Source organism: Halyomorpha halys, unplaced genomic scaffold (genome assembly GCF_000696795.3).
Source record: "Halyomorpha halys isolate HHAL.00 unplaced genomic scaffold, Hhal_1.1 Scaffold217.1, whole genome shotgun sequence".
NCBI classification, from domain to species: Eukaryota; Metazoa; Arthropoda; class Insecta; order Hemiptera; family Pentatomidae; genus Halyomorpha; species Halyomorpha halys.
The window spans coordinates 284095-297606 of NW_027114159.1; the positions used below are offsets into that span (position 1 = coordinate 284095).

The window sequence follows — 13512 nt, forward strand, 5'->3', positions numbered from 1 at the left end:
TCTTTCGAATAAAAAAAAAATTTTGATTACAATTTAATTTTTTGTGTTATTTTTTACAATTTCAAGTTCTATCGGGCTTAAAAAAACACCCTATACGTCTTGGAATTTTTTTCTTCGCATATCACAAAACTAGCAATTACTTTAACACGAGTCCATCAATCTCCACAGAATTTGGGAACAAGTGTACTGAAGTGAAAGTCACGTGATGCGCGCAGCGATTTTTTCACCCTTCATATTTTGAAACGCATCCAAAATTATATAGATTTTACTTTCACAAAAGCTTACGATTCTATTGACCACCAGAAGCTGTGTAATATTTTGAATGAACAGGAAATACCAGAGAAGTAAATCTAGTACAGATGTGTATAAAGTACTTTATTATATTTCATTATCTCGAACACCTTAAGAGTTGATAAGTATCTATGTTATGGCAAGAAAACCTAAAAACATACGACAGCCATATCGAAGAGTCTGCTATATTAGAATTAGGGGCCCTCGAGTAGTGAACTTTTTACTACTGTTTTTACTTTAGAATCTATTGATAAAAATTAATTTACTTTATTTCTAGGTACGGCCACAAGTTAAGATATTTTTAATATACCATAAATCATCTATCGAATTGGTCCTTTCATGGTATAAACAATTTTGAAGATGAAATACTCGTAAAATGATTTAAAGCAACGAAATAACTGGTATGTTCCCTACACATCAGCATTAAGTAACCAAAACGAAGTCAGGCAAGTATAATGAGGCATATTTTGAAACGCATCTTTCAATCAAACTCGAGATTGACAAAGAGCAGATTTGAACTAAACCGAATATGAGGAAAGATCATATATTTGTTTCAAGGAATATCATTCACATCTACAGACACCCAGGAAACAGGAGGCGTATTATATGTTGTAAGGTTTTTACTAATGCAAACGCTAGCCAAATAAATATTTACTTAGTGAGCAGTTTTAGGAAGGCTTGTTTGGTTCCGAATATAGTCTGGCTACAGAAGTCCAAACTTAGCATAGAAGTCGTACTGGATTCTTGCTTGTTTCTACGACCAATTCATTTAACTCTACAACTGCAGTGAACAGGTTGATAGGTTCATAATCTTCTCATTATTTATAACGCATGTTTTTTTTAATTACAAAGGGGACAATTTATAGAAAATAAATAAAAATAAAATAAATGGGACGGTTAGTTTACTAACGTATAGAAAATTCATTTCCTCGCCTAGGCCACATAACAGCAAAAGCGAATGAAAAGTGGAAAAATATTTACATGTCTTTCCATTTAACTTACCATAAATAGTCCACGAATCGTTTAGACCATGAAAATCCATTTACTCGTTTATAGAATATAAAAAGAAAAGGAAATGAAAAGTTGGACTATTTTCAAACTCGTTTTCCATATGGTCTACCTCCGTTCACGAGGTATAAAAGACAAGGCTGATGAAACTAGAAAAATAATTTCATTTAGCCATTCCAAATCAGTCAGAAAATCGTTTCACGTAAATCAATTTACTCTATCAAATAATACAGCAAGAAAATTCGGGCATGTACAATCATATTCCTATTAACCTAGCACTAAACAGGCCAAAAATTCAATTTAATCCCAAAAATCCATTCAATCCAATTTTTTAACAACCATAAGGTAACTATTGTAAACATATTTTAATATATTTATAAAGATGAGGGCTGTTGTCAAGAGAAAGAAAATTAGTTTTTAACTATTTAAGTCTCCATCAGGACTGTTAGGTGGAGCTGTAAACAAAGACCCCCTTACACCTCCACCCTCCTTCAAATATTGTTAATAAACATTCTTCGATTTTAAAGACTTAATAAACCTTTACTCCGTTCGTTGCTCTAAATTTTTCGTAAACAGAAAATCCTAGGTTTTAATTATTTAGGATTACCCTAAATAATTAAAACCTACCTATAGCCTACCATCATTAAAAAAATAGTTAAATGATTGATTTTTATACTTTTTCAAGCTCAATAAAATAAAATCACTCTTAAATATCTAGTAATATTAAGCGGTTTTGGGTTCTATTTTGAGAAATGTAAACTATCACTTATAAATGATAACAACTTAATAAACCTAGAAAAAAAAAGTTCAACAAGTAACATTATTTTGCTTAAAACATATAATAAATGAATGATACTTTTAAGCAAATATGAGTAAATAAACAATTATTTTTACCGAAGTGCATAAATATTAACAACTATTATTTTAACTTTTATCTAAAAACATATTTAAGATTTAATTCTTTATCAGATAATAACCTACATTTTCCTCTTTGCCACAATTCAGTGAACCATCAACTCACAGAGGTCTGAAAAGCCGAAAATATAATAGAAATTACTGCAGCCCACATGCCTATTTTTACAGTCTAGTAAATAGTTTTTATTTCATTAATTGTTAACACAATAAGCGATTTAATAAAAAAAGTTTTTTTCTATATCTATCTATCTAAAACAGTAGGTAGAACACGTACCCAAAAGGAAAATCTTAATTAAGTAAGGAGCTATCAATTTATTTGAATTTTTCATACAAACTTATTTAGGTTTGAAAAATATACGGATTTATGTTATAAACGTTATAATTTATTTTTCGCTTGAAAAACGACAAAATCACAGTAATAAAAAAAAAATTATTTCAAACATAATCACCATGAAAATTAAATTTTTATAATGTTATAATAATCATAGAAACACGAAGCCATTTATTTTCACTTCCACTAACTACTACAATCTTTCATAATGCATATTCATCAATTACTTATTACTACTAGCAATGATTTAAAAAAAAAAAAAAAAAAAAAAAAACCAGCCCAACAATATCATATGGCAATGGAAGGGCACACGTTTGTATAAACTTAGATATATGTTAATGTTGTTATTTATAATAACGGAGATAAGAAAAAAAAATGTAGATAAAAATATGTGGTTTCTGTAAAGTAGGAGAAAAAGGGATATAAGTAATTTTGCATTGTATTTTAGATCTAATTAAAAGGTTTTTAACAAATGACTTAATGAACTTTGTCAGTGTTACTTTGAACTTATGAAAGAAACATCTTAAAAATCACTTTTCTCGGACTCTACAATAAGGGTTCGAGAGGATTCAGATTCAACAATAAACCTGAATAAAATCCTAAAATAAATGGAGGTTTCGAAAATTCCTTTTTTATTTAATACCAAACAACCTTCTTCTAACACCCTTAGTTAGTTGAGGAAGGAAAATATTCAAAAATTATAGAAGCGTAATGAATTTTTCATTTTGGAATTATTTGCATTTCGATACTTGAAGGATATATAAATACACACAGAAAATCAAAATTTACCCACGAATTTTAAATACAATTGGGGCAATAATATCACTGCTTTACTTAATCTGACAAATCAAAGTTTTTTATTTTATCTCTGAAATATTCCATAGATTGTACCGTAAACTGGGGTTAATTTAAAACAACTACAATAGTTTTAGGAAAGACTGTAGGAAGACCTCAATAAAAGAAAATAACCGCAACCTACAGTACTATCTTTGGAATACATCTGATTCTAAATAAAATGGATAATTTTTTGTCAGATATGCCACTATTGAAGAAAATCAGTGATACATAAACAAAAGATCATAACGCCACTCCTGAGGAATTGAGTCACCACAGCAAAACTCAAACCCACACAATATTGGAGTGACCTTGGACGAACGTGATGGAATATTCAAGGATACGATGTGATTTATTCATGGAATACCAAAAAAAAAAAAAGAAAAAAGAAAAATGACCGAATGGAAATCATGAGTTATGCATGAAATATGAAATTTATTTATGTAAATAAACGAATCTTTCACAGGATTTTAGCGAGGATTCGAGACTGATCAATAAACTGATAAAAACAGTATTTGTACAAATTAAAAATTTAACGGTTGGCAAGAAATTTCTTTTCTTCCTTTTTTCCATCTTCTTTTCTTACCTCCCTTACTGTCACTGGTTATTAATCCTGTTAATTAATTAAAGCTACTATTGTTTTTCAAATTAAAAATAGATTCATTAGAGCATTTATGACACACCTAAAATGTGAATAAATATACAGCTAGGGTTAGACATGAAAAAGGGAAATGGAACTAAGTAAAAACATCACTCCCTAGTAATTTCAAAAAATTATAATAATATTCAGCAAACCCGAAGGTTCCATGCCGATAAGACTAATAACTTTGTCCAGTGATACCCACCCCAATTCAAATCTCTATGTTCTCTGGACGTAATCTTCTCACCTAATCTTCATTCTCCCCTCGGTTCCATATTAATTAAAATGTCTGGGTAGGTGTGTAAGTCCAACAACCTTACACGCCCATCTTATTCGCCATAATGATATAACCTGAATTTTAGGTCACCTAAAATTACTGGTGAATAAGGTAACCAGTTCCCTCATTTCGGTGAAGCCTTCTATATTTTCCGGTTAAATCATCCTTTGTCGGTCCGAAAATTTTGTGCCATACTTAATTTTCAAAACCCTTAAAGCGCTGATCCTCTTTTAGTGTAAAATAATGAGGATATTTATTTATTGGAATTTGTGTTATTCTCAATATTTCAACTTTTGCCGTTATTTATATTTTTATTGTACTGGAAAAAACATTCATATTTTCATAGTAACTACCGTAAGTTACACATGGGATTACCTTCCATAATATGTTTATTCTTCTCCTATAATTTCTTATAATTATTTCGTTACGACAGTACCCAAAAAATATGTTGAATATAATTAAATGAGAAATCAGAAAACTGAGGCCAAAAATGAAAAAAGATAAATGACGGTGAAGGAAACACTGAGACATTCTTCACAAAATACATATATACCTTTTCCCATGATTGAAAGAGCTCCACCTCTTGAGGGAAGGCTTTTTTCCCGACTTCGGGGAAGCGGGATGATCGCTTTCCACAGCCCTGAAATATTAATAAAAATGAGACCTACCAAATAAGATCACTTATAGTAAAACATTTAAGCGAACGGACAGCTCTTCTGGCCACAAAAGCAACAAACCAATGTCAACACCACAGGAGCACAGCGAGGAAGTTCCCAACACAATAGGAATTCGCAAGCAGCAACACAATGCATTCAAGTTTATATTCATCTACGTGATTCTTTTGTCATAATCAGAGACCGAATTTTTGACGGGACCTCAAAAGAAATTCGAATCATGGAAAAGACATTCAAATAACACTTATTTTATATTGCACACGTTTTGGAGTTTCCCCACAAAATAGCACATTTTGAGTTTGTTTTTTTTTTCAGAAATTAACCCGTGTTACTCATTTAGGGCTAAATTCCTAAAGATTTTAATTTTTGTTTAGCGATTTTACTAAATTTCTCGTATTATGCATTTTAATAATTATTTATTTGAATTATATTTTATTTATAGTTTAGAATAAAAAAAAAATTTCAGTTAAGGTAAGTTGAAATAATTCATGCCATCATTTAATGCATTTATTACTATATTAAGAGTTGATTTCAGCCTAACAAAAAAAGAACAAGTAAACACAAGTGACGAATGTTGTTGAACAGTAATAATCAGTGACTTCTAGTAACTATGATAAAGTCCCTAAAAAAAAAAAAAAGGTTGTTACTGTTTATTTTGGGTTCTCACTCCACCTTTAATCTTTTATACTTCAATCAGACTTGGGAAGAAGTAATTTTAAAATTAAACAAAATTATACAAATTTTAACCAAACCATTTAATTTTTTTACATTGGCTTATTACTTTTTAGTTATTAATGTTAAATTCGTATGTAATTATATAATTGAAAAACAAAGCGTACGAACACGATATGATAAATATAAGCGGAAATAAAAAGGGAATTTAGTATGAAATAATATTTCTAAGTATTCCTTTTTACATAGTGCCATGAATATTTGTCTGTAACTTAAAATTCAGGTAGTTTTAAGAAGTTGAAAATTCCTTCATAATAGGAATATAAAATCATTTAATACATTAGGTTTCTTCATAGCTCTTCAATTATGGACAAAATTTTAGGTTTTTAATCAGAGTAGTTTGGTTTTTATGAATGTTTGCATTAATCTAGAAAGTATTTAGCTAGTTTAATTTGATTCAAACAATGTTAGGCAAGCTTTATATGTATTAATACTATAAATTGAATAATTAAGTTGATTACTGTATTACATGGGTTTTTTTACAACACGAAAATCCTAGTTTCTGGTAGTAATATATCAGCAACAGAGTAACTCGTCATGAATTTTTAATAAAAGAAGATATACATCTTCAAATATACATTTGTCAAAGAAAAAAACAAATAAAAATAGGGCGACGTGTATAAAAATTAAAAAATAAAGTTCTTGATTACCAGATAGGTCTAATGGACCCTTACATGGTTATTTTAAGTTTGGTTTTCTTTTAACAATTGTATACCGGAGGAGGGAAGCAGTCAAGGAAAACGATACTCCTAGGCAAACGACTATTTACAATATCGTAATGATTGAATAATTATAAATAAAAAAGATATATTTTTTTAAATACTAATAGTTAATTAAAGAATGATAGAGAAAAAAAGTCAAGAAACAACTAATATTTTAAGCATTAATAAAATAAATAACTTTCTTTGTAATCATAAAATAATTGAAGAAAAAGAAAGAGAAAAAATAAAATAAATCATAATAATAAAAGTTACTATAGTTCATTTTATTACAGTTCCATTCATCTCATTCTTAATAAAATGTACTGTCTTCAATATCTGATGCTACAGGTAAAAGCATTTTCTACTAATATTTTACTATAAATATTGTACTATACCTACTAGTATTATACTATCTAGTAGAATACTAATAGAAAAAAAAATTAATTAATACATAAAAAATAATTACAAGAGGTTATTACTTTAAATAAAATTAATTATTACGTGAGTTACACAATTATACAAAAAAACATCAACTTCCATTGTTTTTAATAATATATTTAAACCAACAAAAGATATTTAAGGCCCACTAATCCAATCTAGAAATAAAGAAACAATAATAAAAACAATTTTATTTTTTAATAATGGCAAGTTTCTCCTCAAATGTTATTTCTTTTAGTATTTTGAATGAACGCATATTTGGACCAATCATCTTAAAGCCTGGACAAAAATTCGTATTTAGTCTTGTTTATTTATTGATAAATAATGTTATACCTATTTTTTATCATTATCTATTAAATTAATAATGAGAAAACCAATTTAATCTTTTACGTAATTTATTTGTCATTACTATTTTCTTAAACATTCAATAAAAAATATTTTACCTATTATATATTAATATTATATTATATTTTATTATATATATTAATATTATATTATATTTTATTATATATATTAATATTATATTATATATTTAAAAAAATAAACCCTGGAGAAGTTCTAAACCCAAAATTAGAAGAGATGAGGCTGTCATCCCCCAGGTTTAAGATTTATCACACTAATTTCTAATTAAAAAAGAAATACTTCCAAAATGTAAACATGTGCATTGTGAACTAACCATCAGTAACATAACCAAAGAATACCCACGACATGACAGTTACTTTCAAAGTGTAGGAATTGAAAGAAACGTCCAAACAATACTACAAGAAGATGTTACGAACATAAAACGTTTAACCTATCCAAAGGAATATTTCCTTTACGTTTTAGCCCTTTAGGACTATTTGACCAATTACAGAGCTAAATTATAAAGAGAGAGTTAGAAGAGAGAGAAGAAAGAACAATGAGAACGGAAGTTTGCACACACTTCTGCTGCAACAGTTCATTATAAATAGAAAAGTTACATAACGGAGGATCTAATCAACACTAATATAACATAATACTAAAAAGCAACTCGAGAATAACTACAAAAATGTCTAATTGACAACATTATTTATTAAATGCACTACGCTAATAGATAGTACAGATAAATAGGATGGAATTTTATGTATCAATTGTCATTAGTCTCTAGAAAGCCGCTGTTTAGGAAGAAAATTCGAAAGATAACTTCATATGTTATCATAAGATTCAAATCATAAGTAAAAAGAACAAAAGTCCGAAAAACATGGAACGCGTCCATGACACCCTGAGTACACTAAATCTTAAAGAAACTCAAACCAAAAATAAGTCAGCCATGTAATGTTTTCATCCCATTCGCTATTTTCGTATAAAATAAAAGTTTTATTCATTGGTACAAAAAAGTAGAGAGGCGGCTGTTGAGCTGAATAAAACCTTTTAAAAAAACTTATAAATATTAACATATATTTATATATCATATACTACATATACATAACAGAGTTACGTATATTCTTCAATACGACTCAATTTACGCACAAACTTCTAATGGAATTAGGGAGCAAAATAGGTCAGTAAGACGCTGGATTTCTATCTCCCGGGTATCAGATTCGAGTCCAGATCGGGTGTGGCAAATTATTATTTATTATGTTATCAGCCGTGAATCGACCCAAGGAGTGGGTATACCCTCCAGACGCACACCAATGCTCTTTATAAGAATAAACCTTTAATTGAAGAAAAAATCTGACGTTTGAGATTAATTTATGATAAATACACCTCACACAACAGTCAAAATTCAGAAAAACCTTTAAAAAATAAAAAAACACTAGAATTTGATATAACGAAATATTGGTTACTTTGAATGATAAACTTAAATTACTTTTGTTTAAATTAAAATAATGATATATTAATTGATTATTATTAATAGATTTTTATTACTAATAAGTATTGAATTCATTTGAGCTTTTAATAAGTATTGAATTCAAAATTAATTGGCAATATTTTTACTTAATGGAAGAACGCGGAAAAACTCTGGAATTAAATACTTCATCATGTAGTTTTATCGTCTTCTACTGTGAATTTAGAGGCTAAAAAAATCATTAAAAACTTTTTATTTTTTTTAAACTTCTCATTGTTATGTTATTTGAAATCCGATCCAAACTGAAATGGCTTTAGGTGTTGGGTGTTGCTTTAGCAGCACCTAAGGTGATAAAATATTAGGGTCTGGATATGATGATGATTTTGTATTATTAGGTAAGGACGAGGAAACTATAAAACTAAATACAACTAATGATAAGAAGGAAGTTGACCGTAGATGATATATATATAAGATGGTAGGGGGTGCGGTCAGTAAAAACACAAATATAAATACAACTACGTTGATAAAATCTATTAAGGTACTAGCTCTAGAAATAAATATGGATAAAACAAAAAATATGATTAGTAGAGGAAAAATGAGCATTATCGGTGATATAGATATAAGAAGAGATACATTAGAACAGGTAGAGAGGTTAAGTATATAGAGTCTAGGGAAACTAGAAAGAACTAACTTGATGAGGAAATAAAAGTCAGGATAAAGGCGGAAAACGCTAGTTATTTTTCAATTTAGAATTACTTAGCCCGCGCCTTCTGCCCGGAAACTTAAAAGTTAGACTTTACAAGACGATTCTCCTTTATATGTTCTTTATGGGTTCGAAACGTGGCCTCTAACACTGAGCGAAGAACAACGCCTTTAGGTTTTCAAAATTTAAGTATTACATAAAATGGCTGGAATTGACTGGAGAATTTAGAAGGCTACACAATGCCGAATCGTGGGATTGCATCGAGACTGATCCGGAGATTTGCGTTTAGATGGCCTTCATTGGACCGGTATATGTACAGATAGTACAAGAGCCAGGAAGAAAAAAAGGCTGTTATCTCACCCCAATTTTTGATTACTTCAATGAAAACTATATATAATTACTTGTCAAAATTGATGAGTCTGCCAAGTATAGGTGGCATAGAAACACCTATGTGTGTATAATATGAGAAATTTAGTTGTTTTTTTTAACAAATAAAATTACTTTTTTAGCCTCAAAAAACGTTCAATTTTGTGCAGAAAAAACTACAGATGTGCTGAATTAGGTAAAATCCCCAACTCGTGTAATTCGGTGCTTAATTAGATTAGGTGGGCCATAGGAAACTAAAGATAAAATTCCACAAACATCCGGTCCTTATTAACATAAAGATTTAGATAGCCCACAGGTTTAATGTCGATACCACCAATCCCTCTTAGTACAAGAGCCCAAGAGGAGACAAAAGGCAGTTATCTCACCCCATTTTTTGACTACTTTAATGAAAACTATGTATAATTAATAGTCAAAATTGATGAGTCTGCCAAGTATAGGTAGGGGGAATAAAAAGTGGCGGCTGTTTCGAAACCTTAAAAAAAAATCAATTTTACATTTGGAGCTCTATATCTTAAAAACTGCCAACAACACTAGAAAATCTAAGAGAACATTATTGAAAGAAGAGTAAATTAGCTGAAATATTAGCCCTAAAAGAGCTATTAACGTCCAATAGTTCTTGAGATGTAGCTTTTTAAAAAGCAAAATTTCTTAAAAATCTACTGAAAGATTAGTAGTTAGTTATATATAAAAAGGGTAAGTAGAAGAACACACTACGTGAAATTTTACAGAAAGAATAAAGAATTTTGCTTAGAATAATTTGGATATCTATTACCTTTTTTTTTTTAATAATAATTTCAATCAGTTTTATTTAAAAGTATTTCCACTCTTAATAAAAGATAGATAGTTAAAATAAGAAAGGAATATATTAAAATGAATTAAAATGTTATTGAAGGAAGTTACAGTAATAGTAATCTTTAACAGAGAATATTGAGCATCTCTAAGATGAATAATATATTTAGCAATTATTTGAAATAGGTGAACAAAACCAAAAATATAATAATAGCATGTCCCTTTTGAGCGACATTTATAAATTATCTCCACTACACCACTAATCGGAAGCCTTTTGTTCGAATATACAGACGAAAACCATTCAAAAGATTTTCCAAATTGTTTAATTCTTCCTGATTTTCTTTCTCTTCTTTCAATAATTAATTTAAAGTTTCAGAAGACACTGAATCCTTAATAATCTTGAAAAAACCTACTCTAATGTTTACGTTAACTATGCCACACACACAGCCAGCACGGCAACTCCGAAATAGTTAACGTAACAGTTTTTGAAAAATGTATTTATCAAAACTAAAACCTGCGGATAACTTTATTGAATTACCTTCCAATACTAGTCCGTTAAAAGGTCAATATAATTTCTAGATGTAAAAACGATTACACCAAAAACTTAAAAATTAGAATTTACAAAACTATTATCATGCCCACTGTTCTTTGTGGATGCGAGACGTGGCCTCTTGCACCAAGGGATGAACAGCCCCAAGGTTTTCGAAAATAAAGTATTACGTAAAATATTCGGACCGAAAAAGGATGAATTAACCGGAGAATTTAGAAGGTTACAAACCGCTGATTTAAGGGGACTACGCCCGGTAATTATAATTCAGGTTATAGTATTGTGACGAATAATATGGACCTGTAAGTTTGTAAGGCTCAGTAACGAGCCGATCCCTGCAATGTTAATAAACACTGAACTGACGGGTAAAGGTCCGAGGAGTTGACCGAAACGTAGATGGGAGGATTGTGTTAAAACTGGTTTAGTACAATTGAGTTTCAAGGAACGTTACTAGAAGAATATATGAGGAGAACAATTGCAGGTATCGGCATAGAACCATCGGGTTCGTTAGGCCATTATTATCATTAATAAAAATGATTTCAACATAAAAATTTAAGTTAATATAAGGAGTACACTCTGAATTTATTTATTATTAAAATAATTATTTTATATATCAATTTAAAATATTATTTATAATTAATGAATCATAGGAACAGACAGTTTTTTTTTTTTCACGATGTAGATTCCTATAGACATGTTGCCGTTTTCAATCAGGCATAATTTGGGGGCTTCATATTAATCTTGAGGTAATCTATTAATAATTTGTGACGATGTAATGTAATTGGATAAACTAAATGTTTCACTAATTTGGGAACTAAAGTAAGGTGACAACATGAGTTTTGGCCAGGTTTCATCAACAATAGACCTGACCTACTGTGCGGTAGTCTAGAAGCTTAGGGGCTGGAGTAGTACGTAAAGCCAAAAATTCACTGTTTGGATCTGACGAAATTCTCTCATTCACACTCCACTTCTGCAGGATGTTTCTCCCAATGAAATAACAATAAATTTCACAGTAAACATTTAAAACAACAATTTCAACCCATTTGAATCGATTTTAATATCGATGTACATAAACCTTTCTATACCAAAATATATTATATTTCTCGCATTTACATAACTTTACCTAACAATTTTTCCGAAAATTATAGATTCTTGCTATGTGTCGAAGACAATAGGAGGGTATATTTTCATAATAGTTTTGAGGTTTCATATTTCATATATGAAATAATAAATAAATATGTTTCATATTTTCCCATGCTATATTTGGGGTCTTTCATACAAAACTCATGGCTAATTTCATACAAAAAAAAAAAATATTACTATTTAGTATTATATTATTAAGTCTGTAAAATTATTATTAAGTATTTTTTGTCATGTTGTACAGGAAATAGGTAAATAAGCCGCGCATTGAGAGCGATGCGGGTCCCTTACTTCCGCAGTCCAAGGATGTACTAACAATCTCACACGGCCATCGTACTTCATCTTTACTAAACCCATTATGGACGCTATAAAAATGTTTTGTTTTTTTACGGTAAGTAATTGAACTACGTCAATGTTTATAAATAGCGATGCCAATTAATTTATTAGGATAATCTTTATAGAATTTATAATTCCTTAATAGATAGAATGATAGCATGAAACGATGAATTTCTATATGTTATATATTTCTGAAAACGTTTAAAACGAATTCAAGTACTTATTCAGATACTTATCAAGTAGTGAACCTAAGTACTAAAATATATGGTCAAGTCAAGTCAAGTAATAACCATTATTCGGTGGTGTAATATTCTATCACGACTGAACATAACTTAAGCCATCCATTTGTCATAGAATAAACATGTCTAGAAATAGAATGAGTTCAAAAATGAAATGAAAATAAAGCTATATTATTGCTATTATCAAGTGAGCACTGAATAAACGTCGAAAGCTTCAAAAGTTAGCTTAATCTAGCAGATTAGTTTAAATCCAAGATTCGAGGGTTTATGTAGTCATTAACCTTAGACTTAGTAACCGACTCTTAATGAAAATAAGCTATATCCTACCTATCTTACTCCAGGACATACCTATCCCAAGACTAAAGCAATGTACCGACAGTTACCACTTAAATATGGACTAAATGGACTTTAAGTAGTAGATCAGCAGTGAGTTCACTTTATTAATGCAAGGAGACTAGTTAAGTACTCCCATAACGAGATAAGGAGTTAAGTTCTGTATCTGGTGTTTTACGAAGTCCAAAGAATGTAGTTTCAGCAAATCTTGTATGCAAGCAACTCAGGTCTTCATTGCTTTTCAGGGCCACGTGATTCCAAAAACTTTGGCTATGGTCTATGCGCGTCTATTTGTAATAGTCTGTACCAAGATTATATGTAGCATACGTAAATCAATTTTGTGTTATTGTTTTTTCTTTATAGCCCAGCGTCTCTAATGCACTAAATCGG

At 29.7% G+C, this 13512-nt stretch overlaps 1 protein-coding gene across 1 annotated transcript in view; it reads right to left on the reverse strand.

Annotated features, from left to right (window-relative positions):
• Nucleotides 1–13512, reverse strand: part of LOC106679760 (rho guanine nucleotide exchange factor 12) — a gene marked incomplete in the record, with an annotated part of 158134 nt that overhangs the window by 137736 nt on the left and 6886 nt on the right. Inside the window, 1 exon segment of the mRNA XM_067051400.1 lies at nucleotides 4850–4936. Coding sequence (XP_066907501.1) covers nucleotides 4850–4936 — 87 coding nt within the window.